Genomic DNA, 23,493 nt, shown 5'->3' on the forward strand with positions numbered 1-23,493 from the left:
GACTTTGATTTTTTTTTTTTTTTTTTTGGCCCACCCATTTATTTTTTCCCAGTACCCTTTTCTTGCAATCTGTTAACATTCTGGAAATTCTTCTGAGGTAAGCCAAACAAAAGGAGGCGGCTAAACACGGTTCCTTGATTGATAGAGTTGGGAAAGTTCACTTGGAAGGTCCTTCAAGGTACTAAACTGTTCCCTTCACTTTTCTGTGTTCCTGTAGTGGTCCCAAGCTGATTCATCTGGAGCCTCAAAGTTTATGAAAACAGACCTGAAAGTCTCTTTAGAAACTAGCATCCATTTCGCTGGCAGCTAGAGGAGACAATTTACTATTTAAATTATATACATAAACTAGAGAAGAGTGTTTCCATCAAGTGAATTCTTTTTCTTTTAAGAGGGTGAGGTGGTAACACTCCAGAACAGTGTTCTCAAACACGACCATTTGTGGGGGTCACCTGGAAGGTTTGTTAAAACATGGATTGCTGGGCTCTGTGAGCCCCCAGAGTTTCTGCTTGGTTCTGGGGTGCAGCCTAGAACTTGGACTTCTAGTATAAGTTCCCAGCTTGTGCTGATACTGGTGGTCTAGGGACCACACTTTGAGAACCCTGCCCAGATGTTAGCATCCATTGGGGAGGTTTGTAAAATGGCCAGAGCCTGGTACAATGTTGTTCTAAGTTCCCCCAGGTGATTGTGGTGTGCAGCCAGGATTTAGAATCAGTTCTTCAGAGTTAAAAAAGGGAAAGGACAAAAACACCAGTCTTTTCAGGAACAATTAGATAGGACGGTGCCCTGCATTGTTCTTCAAATTCTCATCAAATAGCCATGAAGGCAGTGATGTGAGCTTGCTTTGCAGCTGGCACTGCATTCTGGTTATCTCAAACTTAGAATGGTGCAAGGGTGGGGGGAAGAAAGGCCCAAGTGGGGTAAATATTCAATTCAAGAGAGTTCTTTTAATTTTGTAGCTCTTTCTTTGCTGGGTTGAAAGAGGCTCTTTGAGGACCATGAAACACATAGCAGCAAATAGTGTGATTTGGATGCTGCAGTAGATGTTGCCTAACATAAATAAATAGTCAGCAAGGGTTACAGGATGAAGATCGAGATGGTGTGGGGATCTGTAGGCCTTTTGTTCTTAAAGTAAAGAGAGTACTTTAATTCTGTCTAAATCCAGTATATGTTTTATAATATGCTTGGGACTGTTATTTCATGAGATTTAAAATTATAGCTTTTGGGTAAATCCCCCATTATTCTCATATAATAGAGGAAAAGTGATTTAGTTATTTTTTTTTAAGGTTTTTTTTTTTTTTTAAACCTTAGAGTAAAGATGAAAAGATCACAGAGAAATAGCAGGAGTATAGTGCTTCAAATCAAATCAATGTGAAGTTGTCAGAATGTATCCCATAAATGATAGCTCTCAGCTGGAGGTCATTTTGCTTGCAAGTTCACTAAACAACACAGGTATATCTGAAAAATTGCTAGAGCATCTGGAGTTGAGGGATTAGCTGGTGTTGAAGGCATAGACCATGTAAACACGCTGGCATAAGTATCATTGAACGGGAAAAAACCACACATATGCACAAAAATTCATTTGTCTATCTAAATGGGTCTATGCCACAGTGAACCATAAAAGAAGTATGATTTGCCCACACCTGATTCTGGTCAGAAAAACAGTCTGAGGGCATGATACCTTTTAAGCTGTTTTTGGTGGAATAGGCTGTAAAAACCTGGACTGGATTTGGGGCGGGGGCGGGGGCCAGGAGTTGATCTTTGCAGTAACAGGAGAGGTGAGTGTTGTAGGCTGTACCTGCAGGCCCAAAAGAATTCAAGGCCTTTCTGATAAAGTAGATAAATTTATATATGATCTAATGCCCTTTTCAGATTAGTGAAAACCTTAAACTGCCAGAGATAAGTTTATTTAGAGATTTGATTTAGACCTGAGCTTGTTTTGATTAAGATTTCCCACCAGTATAAAATTCCTTTCAGCCTATGAGTTTCATGATTCTGAAATCAAAACAGCATTTCATCTGTTCCCTGGTTCTGGAACAAAGATGAGTGATCATTGTGGTTACTGTTTTTCCAAAATGTGTGTAGGTATTATTGTAAACACCATTTCAGGCAGGAAAAGGGCTATTTTTAAGCAAAATTGATAACTGCAGTTGATCCAGTATGCGAAAATCACTTTTTTTTTTTTAAAGAAGATACATGCTAAGTGGATTTCTGAAGAACTAATTTGAATACAGAGAACAGTAGAATACACAAGATGAGCATGTCATCTTTGTTGATGTGGAACATAAGATGTAGTCCATTGAACCAGAAAGGAACATTCAGAAACTTGGGATAAATATCTACTCTTCTTTAACTCACATATGTATGTAGAAATTTGTTTGTGGCACTTACAAACAAAAAGTTCCCATTAGATAACCATCCTTTAAGAAGTGGAAGATTTGCAGAACATTTCTTTGAAGATGGAATAGAAAAAGAACTTCCATGGTCACCACCTGTGTTTCCCTGGCTTTTAGAAGGTCATGTGTTTCTGTATCGATTTCCTTGTGCTAGGCATGGAAAAACTTAGTTATGAAGCGAAATAATTGGGGGTTACTGGGTAGTGCACAGTATTTGGCATAAGTGGTAACAGAGAGGTAAGATTCCAGAAATGTTTGATCGTTGTTTACAGTGGAATTGGGAATGGGGGTGGGGTTTAAACTCTAAAGCCAATTAAAAAGTTTAGTACACCTTAGGTATATACTTTTTTATTGGCCAAACTAAATAAGAATTTAACTCTAAAGTGCACATCTTATTTAGGGGCAGGGGAAGGTGGCTTAGTGTGTGTTCTGTGTATGTGTATACAGAAAAATCTAACCAATCTGTTAGGATTTCTGTTGTTTGATAACTAGAAATATTACTGAAGTTACTAAGCTTTAACACTGCTTCTTAAAATAATTTGATGTGTGTGTGCACATGACGATTTTATGATTTATAAAAATATGCTATTTTATTGTTCCTCTCTAATGGGATTTTTATTCTAAAGTTGTTTCGCATGTATGTATGGGAGAGATTAGATGAAAATTACCACTGAAAGCATTTGTGTTTACATTTTGTTTGGTGAAAGACCTAACAGTTCAGATCTTATGGTAAAAGAACTGAGGGATAAAAGAAATGTTTCCAAAGAAACAATGAAATCACATTTTATGTTTAAAAGTATCGCCTGTTGATGTCTTTAAACGACCTGAAAACTTTACGAAATCTAATGAGATTACTTGACAAAGCATATAACCTTTATTTTTTTAAGTTGAGCATGCCATTCTGTTTTAGTTGGCTAGCGTTTGTCATGTTAAGATAATATTGCACACTGCTCCTACCCTCCTCCCGGGAGCCGACCAGTGAAGTGCTAATGAAAACACAGACACGCATTCGTGAATGAAAGTCACGTGACTTGTTCTGTTTCCTTTATTGAAACCTTTACAAAAATAGTACTTCATAGAAGGAAGCATAGTATGTGGCACACTAATCCAGGAATCAGGAAACCAGGTTTCTAGTTGCTGATCTTAATGAGTCATTGTGACTATAGGCAAGCTACTTAATCCCTTTCTCACTTTCTCTATCTGTAAAATGGGGTAATTATAATCCTCTCCTTTTGTGTCACAAGGCCACTGGGAGGTAAATGGGAACATAAACATCAAGAGTGTTCTAAGCTCTTCTAAGGAAGGTGCTAATAAAGCCAGCAGTTCTTTTGAAACTAATTACTTTGAAGCCAGGAATATACACAGAAAAGAGTTTTTCAGATGGGTGCTCTTAAAGTAAAAACAAAAACCAAATAAACTCAGAATATTCTGAAAAGGAGACCAACACCTTTTAAGAAATGTAAGCCTTTACTGCTTGATTGCTAGTTCAACTCCAGTCTCCAAGGACCATTGTTTTTTCCCACTTTATTTAAGATTTGCTCAAAGATAATTATCAATTGTAATGCAGTAGTGTTTTAAATTACATAGTAAAATAACAATTAAGTAGAACAGCATCCTAATCCTGAAACTGTATTAAGACTGCACTTTTGATTACCTTTTATGATTGTCTCTATACTAAGAGATGTTATCAAGATGAAAATGGATAATTAGAATACATACATTTTTAATTGGAAGTGTTGGCTCTTAATGCAGGGTACATTAAAAGAAAAACAGAACCCTTAAGATTTCAGTTGTTTAATCATCCTTTGTTCAGTCTGGGGTTTTATTCTTTTGAGTTGATTTAATTAGATTGGTCACTCAAGCACTGGTTTGACTTATAGGTACTCCCGTGTTTGATTGACAAATGGGGAGGAAATCTGTGTTTTATTCCATCCTCTGTCCCTCCCCCCCCAAAAGACTTTTAATTGATAATGTTTATTTTTCTGGAATTGTAAGTATTAAAATGAAATGCTTTTTTCTTTCTTTCTTTTTTTAAAGAGAAGAACTTGAAAAGTTTTAGCAACAGGAAGGGGTATAATGGGTTTGCTGTTAAAATTCTTACTAATGCATTTTCTGTAGAAACATAGTTCCAAGAGCTAGTTAACTTTTGGTATCAGATCTGGCAGGTGCAAAGGTTTTTTTGTTTTGTTTTTTGGGTAGCACAGAATCAAGTGTTCCCGCTTCACCTTAGAAACTTAAGGGAAAATGTAACTTTTGTCTTTTATCTACACTGCCAAATAAAGTGAGGAAAACAGTCAAAGTAAAGCAAAGAACTGTGGCCCCCCCCTCCTCAACCAGTTCTCCACTTTGGCAATTAGAATGGGTCAACTTCTCTGTAGAATTTCTCTAGTATGGACATCATTGGAATGTATGTTTCTATGTAAGATGGGCAAAGCATTTCATTTTTAGTATTTTAGTGAAAAATGAAAACAAAATTGTATAAGGCTCCAAAATTATCACTTTTAAACACATTACATTATTTATCAGGTCTTGGGTTTTGTGGAAAACCAATGCTGCCCACATTTAAATGGGACATTCTTTCTTTGTTAATTTCCTTTAGTTTGAATGTCTTCTTCAAGATTGCAATGATTATTTTGAATCATTTAACATAGATTATTTGTAGGCAGAGTTCAATGGAATTTTTCTGAAGATAGCCAGTGCAGTCATCATGCAAGGCCGAGGACATGCTGAGGCCGATGATTGCTTCTGATTACTTGATTTTTTTTCAAGATAGCTGCAGAGACTTATGTTAACTGTGCACTGAAATAAAACACATAAAAGAAAGTTTGAATAGAGAGAGTTGGAGTCCATGTAGTATACTAGCATTTTCCTCCATGGATGCCAAAGATTTAAGATACTCCTGGACATGATAGTCTTTTTACTTAATTGAATTCATGACATTAGAATGCCGAAAGAAAATTAAGTTAAAACTTATAGGCTTCGTGTTTACAAATGATAGAATGGGCAATTCAATGGTTCTATTTCTTTTCTGTTAGACTAAAAATTATTAAATTTGCATAAAATCACTTTTACTTGTCCAGAGACCTGGCACTGTAAAGCTTTAGCAGGTAAATGCATCTTTAAATTCTGCCCAGTTTTTCCTCTGCTATTCATAATATTTGTTCACATGAACAATATAAAGTATTCATTGCTTCATATGCATTCATTGAAATTTTGGATTATTTGGCCAAAATACTGTGATCCATAATATACGTTAAAGGTAAATGGTCACATGCATTGTACTTTGTAACTACTTAGTATTTTAATATTGATTTTAAAGTGTATCAGGCTTTTTAGAAATAAATATTTATGAATGGTGTGTGTATGTCTGTGTGTATGTAGTTTCATAATAGCTAATCTAATCATGCTCCAACAGGCTTGATGTGTATTTTTTTTGCAAATTGAATCTCCAATAGTAATTAATGATGCATCTCAGATCATGTTATAGTCTTACTGTTTTTTTATTCTGTCCATAATAATTGAGTGAATTATTATGATAGAATATTAAATTTCAATTTTTTCAATGTGTAAAAAAATAGGTATTAGGATAATGCTCATTATATGTTGTGATTTTTAATAGTTACCTTAAAAATTGTGTTAGGAATGACTCGTGCTTTTCCATCATATAAATGCACAATGCTAATATTTATTAACAGTGCTTTCTCTATGCAAATTTAGAAGTACCTACTTACATCAGTCAATCTTTCATCCCCAAATTATAAGTGTAAGCAATAATCCCAAAACTTGGTGGATAATTAATGATTTTGGAAATTGTTATGGTAGTTGAATATAATGAATATGTAATTATTATTTCTGATAAGTATTGAAAGATAATTGCAGGCCTTTGGGTCAAAGGAATTATTAATATTCAAAAGGTGTTTTATCATTGCTTCAGTTTTTAAAACATTTTCATACATATATTATTATGTAATTTCCAGAAAAAAACCTCTATAACATAGGCAGGCCAACCTAGGTCCCCATTTTGGGGGATAAAGAACCTGCAACTTAGAGAGGCCAAGTGACTTTCCCAAGACCACAGAGCCGGAAGGACCAGTGTTGGGTTGAACCACAAAAACATGCTGTCTTATCAGCAGGTCCATATAATTCTCCCTCATAACTTGTCCTGATTGCTAGCTAGCCCAGTGCTCTTTATTTTATATCATATTTTCTCCAAGTCATATACATTTTTTCTGCTTTGGAAGCTCATATGCAATAGTTACATTAGGATTTTACTGTAGACCCTGTCTTGGACAGCTTTCAAGTTAACATCATGTTTTATTTTTATTTCACTTGGGTGATAATTACTAATTTCTCTGTTTTTTCTTCTGTGCATTTTTCCTAGTAAAATGTGGGGACATTTAGGGACATAGAATGATCATGGGAGAAAAGCCCCCTAAAATTTTGACCAGTTTTTAGATCCGTCATTTTAAAGAGTCTGGAATTTGTTACTACTTTGTAGGCTCTCATTTTGTTTGTGAATTTTGGAGTTAGCTGTCAAGTTGTTAGTAGATTATCTGTTCTAGTAGTTTCCAGTCTAGCTTTCTGGATCTCTAATAGTCTACAAACATGGAAAACTTATATTCCTTCAGTTATTTTTAATATGTTTTATTTTGTTAAAGCAAACTGTATATGATACTTCATAGGACACTCCTCACTCCCCATCCCCATCAGTCGTTAAAACTCTTTCACTTCAATGTAGTAACACTGGTTAAATCATGACAATTGGGGGAAAAAAAAACACAAGGACATTTTGAGGGTAAAGGTTGGGAACCATTGATCTAATGTAACTTGTTTATTTTACAGCTGTAAAAACAGAAGCTGGGGGAGGTTGGGTGACTTGTCCAAGGTCACTCCTTTAATTTGTGGCAGACATGTTTATAAGCATTATCAAGAAGGAATAGGAGAATGTGGTATAAACTGTGAAATGTATTTGTTGGGTGTTTTGTATACTGATGAGTAACTTTCTCCCGGCATATAGCCTATCCTCTTTAGAGCAACTTGGTATTTGGAGAAGTAATATTCATCTTTTTACCATGGAACATTTTGTTAATTGTTTCCTACATAGAAAGAAAGGTACTCCAGGAGGCAGAAATAGAGACTATAGAGGCATCTAGACAAGGAAACCTGTAAATCGGGAATACGGTTTTTCAGGGCCATGTGGGCAGTGTTTACCCAAGAGGCAGAAGAGTGAAGATTCGGCAAATGTTCACCATGATGTGCTTACTTTGAAAAAATATTCTCGGGATAATTCAAATCTAAAGACCTATATTATCTGAAAAAATACAAATCATTACTCTTTGTAAATTTGTTCAACCTAGACTGTAGGTCCAGTAATTAATGAGTCAGTTTTTTCAGTCACTGTTTTAAGTGCTGAAGACATTCATATATTCAATAAGTGAAATACCATATACTCCTCATTCTGAATAAGTCCATTAACAGTTTCTCCGGAAATGAGTCATTAACTTACTTAATGATGAGTTTATTTGAAAACTAACCAATTTAGATTTTGCCTAGGGACAGAGAAGTAACTAGCCAATTGTTGGGGAGATGATTATTTTACTAGGGCCTTTATTGTTTTTAAAATACATTTTCTTTTCCTGAGAAAAATTCTTGAACTGAATTTCCATAGGAAAAGAAATGATATTCATACAAATTTAATTTAACAAAAGCCTGACACCTTTCCAGTGACACGACTAAAACTCTACTTCCAAAAGCATAAAGGGATACTTTAGCAAACACATACAAATTCATAAGACATCCATATTTGAGAAACGAATTTACTAGGCAAATGTATGGCCTTGTGCTATTATGGCTGATTGGGTGTTTTGTTTACATTAGCTGTCAGTCGATTCAGCATCCTAGAGGGGAATACTTCCTTCCTAGCAGGTGGCAGCCCCAGGGCATTGTACCTGCTAGCTGTCTACCCTATCAGACTGTCTGCCCTGTAGGAGAAGCAAAATTGGGACATATTTTTGTCCTTCTCTCAGGTTAAGAAGAAAGTCAAGTTCAGAATACCCTCTCCTGTGGTAATACTTAACAATTTTAAGTAGAAAAACTAATGGGAATAAAGATTCTGATACCCTGTCTAGGGAGTCATGAGAAGGAAGTCCAGATGGCTTTCCCTAGGTGAGATTTGGTCCCTTATGAGAACCCCTGCCTTCTTCTCAGGGCCTGGGAATTGAGCAGCCATGGACATTGCCCAGAGCTGTGTTGGGACGTCACCTAAAATAGGGACTGAAGCCAGTGACTCTTTGATCCTTGTGGATTCGCAGGTGTGTGCTAGGATCCATCTCTAACCCCATCACCTGAGTTACACCACCATCTGCTGCTGACATAGCAGGGGCCAGTTCACACCAGTGTGGACCACACGCTGCTTTCTGTTAATTGTTTAGAATTTTGGATGGCCCTCGATAGATGGATAAATGGTGGGAAATTGCGCAGTAGTGGGAGAAGTTTTGAAAATAGGCCAGGATGTTCTTGCTATATATAAAAGCTGTGCAAATGATACTTTGAAACTCCTGTCAATAAGCAGGATTAAAGGATGCATGGATTAAAGTGGGTTGAGCAGCTTGTTTTTGAAGAGATCCGAAATGGAGGTGCTAGTAGTTTAATATATTCTCAGTCTTGCAAAGTTCCTGAAATCCCAAGACAACAGAAATTCCTGGAAAGGGATATTCTGGTGGTCAGTTTCTCATATCACACCCTGGATGCATTTTAAAAAATAATGTGCTGTAGTGATTTGTGGCAAATATTCACATTATGCTTCTGTTTTATTCTTGTAGGATAGCAGGGTTTAAAAAAAATTGTTTTCTAACGTAAAAGTGACCCACAATAACACTTTACATATGCAGCTGAAGAGAAAATAAATCCATAAGCTGTTACCCATAAGCTCTTCCAGTTATATTTATCAAATGAGTTTGGTAAAAGTTCTACAAAGAACTTATGTTATTTTGCCAAGTAGACTCCTAAAAAACATATAGTTAATTGAAAATATGTTTTAAGTATGCCTTGGTAATATATATTAGGAGCAAAACTGCAAAATCTATATTTTTTTCTTGTTTATTATATTGTAAATCTAGGAGTGTAAATTTATTTTATCTATACAGTTTTGGAAAATTACTTTTAATTTAGCTGAGTAAAAAAATTCTCAAACTATAATAATGACCTATGTGAATACACTAAATATGAAAGCCCGATAAAACCGTTGTGTTAAGCATTGAAGATTTTTTCATCATTCTTTAGTTTTTATGTTGAAAAAAATTTAAGCAGGCACTGTCTTTCTAAGTTTATGTAGCTTCTAAATATAATGATACTTGGGTATTTGGGATCCTATCAAGGTTTTGAAGATACAGCAAAACCAACTAAACCAAAAACAACACACACAGAAAAACCAACTCAACCTTGATTCAGTTTTACTCGCCTTTTTTTGTTGTTGTTTTTTATTTGACTTTTTAAGCCAGTCAGTTTGAGAGTTCTGTATGTGCCAACACAGGAGTAGATGTTCTGGGACATAGAGAAGAAATATGAAACAAGGTCTCTACCGTCTTGACACCGTTAGTCTACTTGGACCTCAGCTATTTTCTGGGTGACCACCCTTTTTTCTTCAGTAGGTGCCCATCCTTCAGGCGTTCTTGCCTGAAAACAAAGAAGGTGGTGTCCCTGCTGGAGCTGTGGCTATCCTTGCTGGAAAATTCTGATGGAACTCCTCAAATTTTTACCACCACCACTCCTTTCTCCCCTGTTGCCCATACACACCTGGGTTGCTTAAGATGAGGCAGTATTTCCAAAGCTGTTTCCTTCTCTGAGAAACTGTAGGTCTGATTTTGCTGCTGCTCTTTCATAATTCCTTGATGTCAGCTTGCTCTACGCTCTTGGCATCCTTGCCTCATAACTCTCTTTTTGTGCCCGGTGTTGGTTGTATATGTAGTATTCCAGTAACTTCTCAGTTGCTAGATTATTCTTCTCCCTTTCTGCTCCTTCTGGGATTCTTCTGTGCTCACCCTTACCAATTACTTAACAAAGATGCTCCTTTAATTTGTGTCGTATGGATTCTTTCTTGGAATCCATCTCTTTTTTGCATAACCTTTCCTCGGCTTTCATACGTACACATGAGAACACTTCCGTTTTCAAATGGTTTAGGTACTGCTACTTGCACACAACTATGCCCTTCCATTAAAACAATAACCATTTTGATTTCAGTTAGCATTTTTCTCATTGTGTACATAAACATTTAATATGGTCATAGTTCTTTTTTTATTGTGTGCTTCAAATTTGCTTACTTTGTAGTCATTGTCCTAGTAATTTCCAAATAGGGTTGTGTTTCGTAAGACATACCTGTGCCAGTATTAAGGTGGATCAGAAGCCTTTTCTTAAAAGCTTTTATCCCATCCTTTTTACAGACATCCATGATCTGTCCAGGAAAGCCCCCTTCCCTTCCTGTGCAACAGAGGCATCGTTGCCACCACCAGCCCCCCCTGCTCATAGTGCTTCCAGCTCTGAGAACTTACTGCTGTTCGACCCCCTGCCTTCCACTATGGTGAGCGCCGTAGTCGGAGGAGGGCAGTCTCTTTTGGCCGGGCAGCTCTGTGTTACCAACCCATCAGGCTGATGTGGGAGTCGGTTCCAGGTGAGTTTCCTGTCGTTCTTACCTTTTACCATCTTTTACTGTTCTTTTAAGCAAAAAATCCAAAAGCAAAAAACGACAGGAACTTCACTTAAGGAGCTGCTTGGCAAAGGTGGAAAGGTGGGGCATAGAGCAGACTTTTTAGATATAATTTAAATTTAACCAAATCGTTAAATTTTAACACTTTTTTATTACCAAGATGCCAAATGTTGCATTTTAAATCCTTATAAAAATATTTCACCCATTTGAAAAAGATCACAGTATAGTCTAGAAAGAAATAGGTTTGGATTTCAAGTTAAAAAGAAAAACAAAGGTTGCGAGTCTTCGGTAAACTGTCTGCCTTTGAAACTTAGGAAATAAAATTCACTTTGAAGTGTGTTCATCATAGTTGGTAGTAAATTCTCTGGAAGATAATGCAGGAAAAAGAGAGGGGGAGAAAGTAACATTTGAGCCAATCACCCTGAAGGTGGTGTGAAATCAGTATCTAGTGGGCAGCATAACTAGCAGGTGCAAAGACTCTGGAGCAGAAGATTGCATGATATGTTCCACAGTAAGAAGGAGATGGACCAGTGGAGCTGGCATAGAGGGAGGAAGGGGGAGAAGAGTAGGTGATGTGACAGAGGTAATAAAGGACCAAAACACGTTGGACCTCGTGAGTCGCCATAAGGACTTTTGGTCATATATAATGGTGTAGAAAGAGAATATAGTCTCTTTGGAACAATGTGTAAAACATTTTAAGACTTTTATACTAGCATCATCTAATTCTGTTGCAATGTTTGGGGTAGCCCTGGGTGATATTTTGTGCTTGGTGAGGAAAATGTCAGCTCTTGAATTTCTTTCTCAAATAATTTGAATAAAATTTGAAAAGCCCTAAAAGTTTTTTAGTGGAATGAAGACACTGAGATATAATTAAGGTTTGGGAAAACAATGGAAACTTTTTGCGAGATAAACAACAAAATAAAAGCACAAATGTTTAGTCATTGGAGTGCATACTTTATTATAAATCCTTATGGTTGTATAGCACCTGACAATTTATGAAACATGTTTTAAATAGTTTTGAATCCTCGTAACTTCCTTGTAGGGTTGGTTCTGTTAGGAGTCTTTTATTTTTTAAATGACAAAACCAAGGATCAGAGATGTTAAGTGGCATGTCAGACCATGTTGCCTGGCTCTACTCAGCTGTATTGGTCTTTAGAATGTGTTTTTCTTATAAGCCTCATTAGGATCTATATCTCGAGGTAACATGGGACCATCATTTAAAAAAGAAAAGAAAAAGGAAAAAATCCCTTTGACAATTGATAAGCAGAATCTGTTTAGAGTTGGGTTGGAGATATGTTCCATTGCTAATTACTAATTTTTCCCTGAGACATGGTTTCCAGTATATTCTGCTTTACATAGGGAGTGTTAAATTTAGGCTTATGAGACAAATTGATTTCATTCTTTGGTTAATTTGGGACCTAACATGATAGAAAGTAGCAAATTTATTGATAATTTATTATTCCATGTGTAATAATAATAATTGTTTTAGCTGTGTTTCAGCTAGATTCTGGCTTAACAGGAAAGCACTAATGGAATGAGTTTAGAGGTAATGGTGTAAAAACTTGAGAAACATGAGTGTGTCATGTGTAAAAGGATCCTGCTATCCCTTTAAGCCTCTTGGTGAGGAAAATGCACATTTAATTATTAGCCTCAATGAATCAACTTTGCACAGTTACTTGGAGCTTATATGCTTTCTAAAAACTTGATAGAGTGTTTTTCACCTATGTTTAGAACTTAGGCTCAGTTTTACTTAATTTTTCTGAAATAAGAACGCATGACACTGATAGCACAGTATCATGTGTCTTAAGCGCATCGCTGATTTTTAATGAGTTAGAAATGAGGCTCTCAACCTTTAATTCTTTGGTTTACCCATATTAGCCATTATTCCTTCCAACATGGAATTGCTAATACCTCTTCCAGATCAAAATGTGAAATGTAATTTTTGCTGTCAAGTATATATTTTAGAAAATGCAGTTATGCTTGTGGATCTCCTTTATTTCTCTGGTTCATAACATTACTCTTGAAAATTTTATGAATAAAGAAAAAGGGCAGGAGAAGTGATGAATGAAAGGAGGCTGGTGTTTTTCAGTTTTGGGGAGGGGAGGTTGTGGGACCAGCAGGCAGGGACACCTGCGGGCCAGAGGAGCTGCCCCTTAGAACCCCTGTGTTTAAAAGGCAACCTGCCTTATACGCAAATTGCTAAGATGCAGTCACAACTGGTTTGGTTCACCTGTAGTCTTACCATATTAATTCAAAATGGTTTAAATTATTAGCAAGTTTACTGTCTTTTTTTCTGTTATGCCGCTTATGCCACCTTAAAGCCCAAGTCCCATTCACGTTCAGCTCAATAAAAACAAGAATAGAACTGAGTAAAATAACAGTTATTTCATATTAATTCATATATACTGCATATCACAAAATTAGACAACTGAAATTTTTAAGTGGTCAGATTGATTTCCCTGGATGAATTATCACTAATCTGAGTGATGCTCTTCTAGAAGGAATTTATTAAGTTCGTAGTAAGTAGGATATATCTATTGTATAATAACTGTCAATTTGTCTCCTGATTTTGTCATATTAATTATTAAAGAGATGCTTAACAAGGTTCAGTGCTTTTAAATCTCATTCTTAGAAGTCTTAAAGAACTCATCATGTTTTGCTTTGAGATGCTGAAAATGTGAATTCGTAATGACCACTTAGAGTGAAACTTTCTTTTCATGTAAGAAAGTCTTCTTGATAATTAATAATTGGGAATTTCCCCTATGTCTAGCACCTTAACAGTTTGTGAAAATTGCGTGTTTATCTCTTTAAATATTCTCTTCGTCATGCTGCTTTCCACTCCTTGGTAGAGAGGAGGGTAACCAGACGTGTTTGTGCTCACGCCTCAGGAATGTTCCAGCCGTGCTCCAGTCTGGACACGAGCTGGAGGTGGCAAACTGCACCTTGCATGCCTCTGTCCTCCATCCCTGGAGAGTGGAAACCTCCAGAGGCCGAGAGGCAGGTGACAGGGGGGCTCATCCTTGCTCTGAATCTAACAATTTGGTGATCTTGGGCAAGTCATTCCGCCCCTCTGGGCCCTCCAGGAAGAATTGGGGTCAGTGGTTTCCCACCTGCCCAGGAACCCTTAAAAAATACCTAGGCTGGGTTGGACTCTGGGTTCCTCTGTCCTGAGAGGCGTCTCCCAGCCCTATGAGTAATGAAAGCGTTCTACAAGATTGTTGCCATTTTAGGTTTTTACCAAGGCTAAAGAAGTTATTCTTCAGAATGTTTATCTGCTTGGACTTACTGGTTTCAGTAACATTCTGACAAGGGAACATTGAGACTGAAACAGTTTGCGGTAACTTGACAAGAATTGTGGGTTTTCTCAGTGACCATGGGGTCCCCATGGAAGTTGGGGAGGCAGGGCCTGACTAGGGGTTAGTCAAGAGACCCTGGGGGAAGAGGAACCCCTGGAGGTGTTTGCTCTCTCTCCAAGGCCTGACCATCAGCAGCTGTTGCTTTCTTTTTTTCTTTTTCTTTCTTCCTTTTCTTTTCTTTTCTCTCTCTCTCTAAGTGAACTTTATAAGGATAGTTTGTAACTATTTTTCATGTGTGAAATTTCAGTAAATTGTCCTTCTTTTGAATGTAAATCTCCTTCATCTGGGGCAGAGGGACTTAAATGTTGATCTACATTTTAGTGTACCTTTTTGTATAAACCAAAGAGAACAAAAATGCTGTTACGCCATGACCTGGACTAGACAGAGCCTAGTTAGTTTATGACGCATTGTACTTGCTCAGTACATGTGAAATCAAAAGGGATTTGTGTATTCTCTAACTGTGCAGCTGCCTGCACTGTGGACATATGTAGCCCCTTTCAGCGTTGTTTTTTTAAACCATCCACAGTGCATGAAAAAAGCAGTTAGGCAGAGGCCCTAGCTCTTTGCAGTGTTTGAGAACTATTAGCTTTAAATGGCCTCTGGTTACCCCCAGAAAAACAATTCTACTTCTGTTCTGCTTCTATCCAATTAAAACAAGTTTATTCATTTTATTCTGAGAGCTATTTGCCATTGTTTTTGTGCATTCATCAGTTGTTTATTTGCTGTTTGAAGTTGCAATTGTTTGTGATGTCATTCATGAATATAATTTTGAATGAGGAGAAAGCTGCTGGGGCAAATGTGCTAAGAGACACCACCACTATGGCTACATAAATTAGCCAGAAAAGCTGAGTGGGAGGCTGCAGGCTTTCCTTGGCCTCTGAGGACTGCCCGGTCTTAACAAGTGCTTGTAGTGTTCAGAGCACAACATGTGGTCACACGGATGCATCATTTAAAGGTGCATGAAGGAAGCAAAAGAAACCCAGCTACAAAATGCTGGTTACATTAGTGGCATATGCTTCTTTGTCTCTAAGATTATGTGCATATATGTATTTCACTTGTGTTATTTATTTATGAATTTTGTGTGTAAAATCACATTTGAGAGTTTCATAGTGACCCAGGGAGGAATTCAGGGCAGGAGATAACATCTCCATTTTCATATGAGGAAGTAGACTCAGAAAGGTAGATGGCTGTAAGCTTACAGGAATGGTAAGTAGTGGCTCCTGGATGCGAACCCTCGGATCCAGTGTGCTTTCCACACCGACCTGTTGTTTAGCCATCAGGATGGCATGTGGTTTTTCCGGCATGGGGATGGCTTGCCCTGAGTCATTTTAGGTTCCTAGTGAACAGTAGCATGAGATGGCTAGTTGGGTGGAATTAGTGTTCCTGTGTGTGACTAGGACAAAGAGAGTTTGAACTTTCAATTACTAAACAGGGTTTGATCTCTTAACCTTGACTTTATTAGGATGTCCTGTGGTTAAAGGGTGCATGTTCATTTGCATAAGGGCTTTAAAATTAGATGTCTCACCTCCCCACCGTTCCTTCCCGGAGCCAAGAGACATAGGTGAAATCCCATATTGTGCAGGTGTTAAACTCTCACAGATTTGCCTACAGAGTTTAGAAGCAGAGGCTGCTTGGACCACTGTGTATGGGTGCCCAGTAGAAATGTGTTATCTGGAAGAAACGTGTCTGGAGATCACTGGGCATGGTGGTAGTGGCAGATGACGTGGATTCGGGGTTCTTTCCCTCGGTGTGGTCTTTCTCTCATCATGAAAGGCAATTACAGCACTACACTGTATTTTTAAATATATTTCCAAATTACTGCATTTTTTATTAAATGTGAAAACCAACATATATTTGAAATTCTGAAGGTATACCTTTGTAACCATATTCATAAATATGTTTCTTATTCAGTGCTAACATATAGGAGATCTGATTTCTATTTGTCATTTCAGACTTTAAGCAAATGCTTGTTTCAATTTGCATAATAATTAAAAAGGAATCAAGACCCTAGAAAGAAAGAAAAAACCAAAAACAAAAACACTCAATAAAAATAAAAACCCTTAAATATTTAAATATTCAAAGGAAAGGAAGGCTAACTTGAAATTATTTACAATAACAGGGTATTTGGGAATGGGTTATATTGAGCAATTATTCTACATTCCCTTAATTTCATAGGAAAACATAATTAAGTTTTAGAATTTTCATAGTATATACATAAAATGTGTATTTTACATCAGTATGAAGTCATAAGGACAAGAAGGTATTAAAAAAATCTGAGGAAAGAATTTCTTTGTTCATAGGATATTTGTGACTGTTTGGCCCAAACATTCTTATTGTCCCTTAGGGCAGAAGCGTGATGCTTATATTCACACTCTCAATCAACCCAAGAAAGAGAAAAGGTGCGGTCTCTCTTTTCTATTGCAGATCTAATGAATATAACTCTCTCTCTTAAAGTTGAAAGAATGCTGCTTATAGGATATATTTAACAATTATCAAATTTATTCAGACTTTTGTTGTGGCATGCATGGAAAAAGAAGAGCAATAGGTAAGGTAAATTAATTCCAAAAGCGTACCAGCTTCATAAATGCTTTTATGACTTGCTTCCTTATTTTCAGTAGGGTCTTGTAACAGGATAGCATAGTTTTTAGTACATAGTATTAGGTTTCTAAAGTACGTAAGCCTGCAGGTGATATTCAAAGGGTCTATCAGTCTCCAGGTATAACACAGGGAAATTTATGGGATTTTGACAAATTTGCTCTTCATTCTTCTCATTATCTTATTAAAATAAAAGTTGCAAGGTAGAGGAAGGGTTGGCAAACTGTTTCTGGAAAGGGCCAGATAGTAAATAATTCAGGTTTTGTGAGCCATACTATTTCTGTCACAACTACTCAACTCTGCTGGTATAGCACACAGCAGCCATATGTAAATAAGTGACCTCAGCTGTGTTCTGAGAAATTTTATTTACAGAAATAGGCTATGGGCTAGATTTGGCTAACCAGCCTTAAGCTTTACTTACCTCTGCCTTAGAACATCACCCTCATGTGTGATGAAAAGCTTTTCTTTTCTTTGAAGTCTTAAGCAGTTCTAAAGTTTTGTTCTCCTTTACATCGGGGGTTCTTAGCCTTTTTTTGTTCCATGGATCCCTTTGCCCAACAAGTGAAAAGAATACTACTGTAATTTATTTATTTCATACATTCATAAGTGAAGGAAATGCTAGATTTCAGTTAGAGATCAGAGAAAATAAAGATAAGTTGATTTTTTTTTTCAATTCAAGCTTACAGACCCCCTGAAATCTTTCCCTGAACCCCTGGGTAAGAACCCCTGCTTAGGTTTTATTTTTAAGTAGGGAATATTACGGTATTAGAGTTAAAACCTTATTTTGTCTGCAGAAATGGCATAAACTACATGTGCTTTTTCGTCATTTTTTAATTAGAGAAGTTGTGGGTTTACAGAACAATCATACAAAAACTACAGGATTCCCATACACCCCCCCCACCAACACCATGCATTTGTTTGAAACATTTGTTACAACTGATGATAGCACTTTTTTTATAGTTGTACTATTTCTTTTTACACTATTGATGAAAGATAATTAAAATAGTACTATTAACTATCATCCCCACGTGTGCTTTTTATTTCAGTTCGATTCAACACAGCATTGTTAGGACCTAACAAGCATTAGGCCAGGTGCTGGGCACAGAAAGGTTAAAAAAAAAAAAGTAATGCTCTCTCCCCCAAGAAACTCCAAAACATTATCTGTGTCCTATTTAGTGTCTTGAGGACAGCTTTATAACGAGCTAAAATTACAGTATAAAATTTTCAGGTCTGGGGCACCATGTGAAAGTTGCTGGCCTCCACCCCACTCCTTCCCCAACCCCAGCCATCGTTTTTATTTGCAAAAGAAACGCGGTGGCAATCAGTGGCCAGGGTGGAGCAGTGAGAAAAGTTTTCTGGGAGAAGTTGAGGTTCTCAGTTCTTCCTCCCAGAGACTTTGGGCAAGGCATTTATGTTCCCTTATCTGGTTTCCAACTAGAAAAGTTGCAGTATTTCGTAATTTAAGAGAAAGCATCTTTCAGCAATTCAGGGGGCATTTTTGTATCTCCATTGTTTGCTGGATGCCAATCGATAATCTTTCTCAGATGTCTGTTGGAGGATGCTGCTGCAGGTATGGCTGAAAATTCTTACCATAGAAGAATAGCTTACATAGTGCACATGTCAGGGCTTGTTAATAACAAACACTGAAAAGAAACAAACATTTAAGTATTACAATATAAAATCTGCTGAGGCTATGCACTATAACATTAATATAGGTTCATGATGAAATTTCTAATGTATAGATGAAATTTGAAGCACTGTAGCTAACAGTTTGAGGAAATTATTGCTAGGCTTGGGGTGATTAAAACAAGGTCTTATGTGAAGGATTAAACAGGAGTTAAAAAGGGAAAGGTGCCTTTTCTTAACACCAGACTTAGATATGAAAGCTTACATTGTCTCATCTTGTTTTGTGTTGTGTCGTTGACATCAAGTTACAACTCGAAGTTAGGAAATTTCTTTTAATAAGCATTCGGAATGAAGTGATTTTGTTAGTGGAAATGATGAGCTCATATCAAATAAAGTTCTAAATCTTTCACAAGGAGGATTGGTAAAGTAATTTATTGCCCCCATTTGTCATAGGAAACTTATTTTTCCATATTTTCCTTTGAAGTGAATTTTTTTCCAATTTAAAAGAAATTTTAAGTAAACGTTTTTCTTAGAATCTCTGGCTCATTTGTTATCACACCCCACCTTAACCCACCCCCCCCCGCCTTTTTTTTTTGCATATTCTTAGAGTATTTTGCTTTTAGTAAAGTAAGGAGATACCGAATTAGGTTCATTTTTCTAGGAATTTTTCATGTAACTGAAAGGCTTATTTTATCTCCTAATTCTTTTTTTAACATAAAAGGTTCAAACTGGGCATTGAGATATGCCTCAAGGACATGTTTGTTGGACTGACTGGAGAGTTTATTTCTTATTTAATCATACTAATAGAAATATGAATTTTAATTTAAAAACTATATTGTTTCATTTCATCATGAAAATCAAGACTTTCAATTCTCCTAATTCCTGAAAACTTTGACATTTCTACCTACTCAAGATATTTCCACCCCATTTGTTCCAGGGCTGCTCAGGAAAGGTCTGCTAAGTACCTTTACACTTCAGCCGTGACATGGAGCCCAAAAAGGTCTCTGTGGCGAGAACCCTGGCCTTCCTGGGCAGCGGCCACCCCTGAGGTGTGCGTACTGTGCTCTGAGCTCTGGAATCAGACCTCAGTGTCTATATGTGCAAACCCCAAACCTCATGAGAAATCATAACCAAAAAGTAGTGGTCAGTCAGAATGTATGTCTAAAATACTGCTTGATTTTATTTGACTGGCAGGTTTGCTTGTTTCAAATTATTCTGGACTTTATGCTCAGCTTTTTTAACTCCTGTATTTGTAATTATGGTGCCCAGCTCAGTGATGGTGTTGGTATTTTGATGTTTGTGCTGTAGGTTATAAACAAATTTTTACTCCTTTTTTTTAATAACAAAGTTTTCAACAGTTTCCTTTTTTCCCATTCTCCTCTTTCCCTCCCTCCCTCCTTTAAGCCTCCTCCCTCCCTCCCTCCCTCCTTCCCTCCCACTAAAGCAGATTGAAGGCAGGACCTTTAGTAACAGCACTTTTTCTGCCTGCATCCTGATTGTTCTTGCTCCTCTAAGTGGAAGAGAAAAGGGGTGGAATTATAGCTCGGTAGCCTGGAAAGGCGATAATTGGCACATGGGACTGTATCCCATTTATGAACATCATTTGTCATATGTGACAGAGCAGGAAAAGATTGGGGACGTCACTGGCCAACACGTGTGTCATATGGAACAGCTTTCATCTCTTTGCTAAAAAAAAAATTTTAATCATGTGATTCTAGGTAGATGTTTCTGTGAATGGGTTTCTTTAAAAAGCAATGTCCAAATGATATAGTACAGTGTTTAGTTACATGACAAACTCAGTATCAATAAGTTTTAATTTTTTTAAGTGCAGTATCTCCAGGAGCACCATCTGTGTATGTTGTTCTGTAATTGCATTCATGAGGAACACAAGATTCTTATTTTTTTTTTGTTTGTTTTGCTGTTATACTTACTGAGTTCAATGACTGTCTCCCATCTTAAAGAATATTCAGAGAAGAGTGACCATAAAGTTAATATCTTGTTCTTTTCTAGTATAGTCAACATAGATAATAAAATAAATTTTTGCTGGAATCAGCATTCGGGAGCATAAATATCTAAAGGTTGAGAATGTCGGATTAGTAGTTTTAGCAGCCTTTTTTTTTTTTTTCACCCTAGTCATGGATGAACCAGAATAATTTTCAGGGGGAGGGATAATTTACTTTAAAAGAAAATGAATAAAAAGGCAAAAGTGCATCCACATTCCCAGGTTCAAGTGTACAGCTGGGTTACAGCTCCTGCCCCTTCTTTTCTTTTTCCCGAGGAGACTAGGGAAGTGACACTGATGAGTGCTTTTCAGGTGGGTGGTGGTGGCAGCCCTTCAGTGGTGGTCGGCCAGCAGGGGCGCGAACTCCAGGTTTTTGATGTCTAAATGCTGTGCCTGAACTACAGAGAAGCTGCTTGACCCATTGCCATGTGTTAATCATTTTGGCTCAGGCATGTTTCCTGTGCAGTTTCCACCTCAGCTTTCTCTTTAGGTTTCCTTGTTGCCGATGCTAATTCAGGGGCCCTCTTGCACATGCAACAAAGATTTTACGAGTGGCTCACATCTGAAGAGGGTATTTTAAATGTCTGTTGAGGCGGACAGCTTCTGTCTCTCAGGCCTTCTTTCTAAAACAAATGAAAAACTTAGAGTTAGACTTCCAAAACGGATCCCTTTTTTATTTTGTGCCTTATTTCAGTGAATATCGATGTTGTACAGATCACCATAATCCAGAATCTGTGGCCCAGCACGTCAGGAGTCGTCTTAGCCAGGGCTGAGCTGCATTTCTGACCTTTCCCTCACTTTTCTTTCCACCTCAGCAGGGTGGTTTGTGATGGCTAATTCGATTCATGCTTGGTGTGACTATGTCTAAGCATCTCAAACTGTCCACTTGTATCAGCTGTAACAGTGCCGGGGAGAATCTTGAGCATGCCAGGGGTAAACCCATCGGGTTGGCGACAGTGCCAACTAGCATGAGCCTACAGTCCATAGGCCATGAGGAGACTTAGAGGCGGTGACAGGAGGCGTTCGCAGAAACCCGCTGTTCTCTAACATCACAGGAGACAGGCTGCTTCCACGTTGTGTTTGCTCTAAGGGAGCACGTATGCACTCAGTGTTTGAAGCGCTGCGTCTTTCCCTGTCTCTGAACTGATCATCCTATTTCCAGCCTCTTTCGCCCTCCCCCTTTCTGCATACTCTGAGTGGATTCATCGTCATTTTTCTTGCCATTCTCCTTCCCCCGGGTCATCCACGGCTCTCCTTGGCCTGTCTGTGTAGGCTCATGTTTCTCTTCCATGCCTTTTCAGAGAGGGCCCGAGGTCTCGTCTTAGGGAATTGCATTTACTTCCTACCCCAACATCACCTTTTGTAACTTTATGGGTGGCAATTCTCACTTCTCTTGCTCTCTTTGGAATAGCTTTCCTTTCCCTGCTGGTAACCACACCCTAGCAATCCTTCAGATTTCATGTCCAATCCCACCCCGTGTTTGCAGAATGCCATACACATTTAAAGCACTCCTTTCCCTCCCCTGACAGTTAGAATAGCTGTCATGTGATATCCATTCTGGTAGGAACTCTTTCTTAATCATCTATAGTCCATCTGCCTAGATTAATCCCTACGTCAAAGTAGAATTTTTTAAAAAAATGTTGAAAGCCCCTTTGAATGAATGAATGGTTTTCCTGCGTTTTAGTAGCTCCTTTCTTTCAAAATGCTACTGCCTAGAAATTAAGATTTTGGTAATTGTGTTGTACTTTAAAGAAATAGAATTACATGCTCAATTTAATTAGAGTTTATGAAGATCTAATGATAAGAGCTGTGTTTCACAGTGATATAACAGCCTTAAAAACTGAGTAAAACCTTTAAGGCCACCATGGATTTGCAAATGTAAATGAAAAGTAAATTTTTCACCAATAAACTGGTCCCCATTTAATTGGTCGTGCTTTCACATTTGAGAGATTTAAGAATTCACTTGTGGAACTGTTTCCATGATGATAATGGGGTTTAGAGTTGACAGGAGACAGTTTAGCAACATTTAGATAATCCTTAGTGTAAAAATCAAATAAACTTTGATTAGATATCTTTCTGTCAGTGGATCCAGAGGGTCGGTGGTAGCAGTGGGGTTCATCACAACTCAGGGTCAGAGTTGGAAAACGCTAACTCATTTTAGGGTGAGATGCAAGTCCCGTGGAATTTTAACAAATGTCTACTTTTTAAGGGCTGCAAACAAATAAGGTTATCAATGAAGTTTCTTGGGACTGAAAATCACAGCCGGTAAAATACGAAGTAGCTAGAAAATAGATCTTAGGAGGAAATTTGGAACCCTGTTTTCAGTTAAGTTTTGTGTCTAGAATGTTTACCTTTTACATTTTTAAAGGACTTAAAACTTAAAAAAAAAAAAAGATAAAGAGGCATTGCCTCCAAATGTAACATTGTAGGGACCTTTTAAACGGAGGCACTTTGACAGATACTTTGTCTGTACAGACTTTGGTTTGTCTGACTATAGGATGCATTGCCTCAAGTTTACAGCAAGGAACATGGACCTAGAGAGCAGAGCCAGAGAGCGATTTTCAGGTACTCACTCTCAGCTTCAGGATACACCAGAAGTTTCTCTTTTGCTGGGATTAGTCCTCTGTATTCAATATGAATAGAAAATAGACTCATGAAAGAAGTAAACCAGGGAGTGTGGTAAGGGTATAGGAACAGAATTCTAAATGACTTTGGACAAGTATTCAGTAACAATGTTTCTTCAAATAAATAAAACTTCAAAGGAAGAAAATTTACCTCTTTAAGACCGATGGAGTTCACATGTGACTGAATTAGCTACGA

The 23,493-nt window shown here is 37.5% G+C and overlaps 1 protein-coding gene across 3 annotated transcripts in view; it reads left to right on the top strand.

Annotated features, from left to right (window-relative positions):
* IRS2 (insulin receptor substrate 2) overlaps positions 1–23,493 on the top strand; it is a 30,609-nt gene that overhangs the window by 4,960 nt on the left and 2,156 nt on the right. Inside the window, exon 2 of one of the 3 annotated variants that reach the window (XM_058276430.1) lies at positions 10,832–11,058. The exons of 1 other annotated variant lie outside the window; for it this stretch is intronic. In XM_058276430.1, coding sequence (XP_058132413.1) covers positions 10,832–11,040 — 209 coding nt within the window. In that variant the 3' untranslated portion in view covers positions 11,041–11,058. The remainder of the gene's footprint in view (positions 1–10,831; positions 11,059–23,493) is intronic. One more of the 3 variants, XM_004471195.3, reaches the window with a different exon arrangement.

The sequence above is a fragment of the Dasypus novemcinctus genome, chromosome 15 (assembly GCF_030445035.2).
Source record: "Dasypus novemcinctus isolate mDasNov1 chromosome 15, mDasNov1.1.hap2, whole genome shotgun sequence".
NCBI classification, from domain to species: Eukaryota; Metazoa; Chordata; class Mammalia; order Cingulata; family Dasypodidae; genus Dasypus; species Dasypus novemcinctus.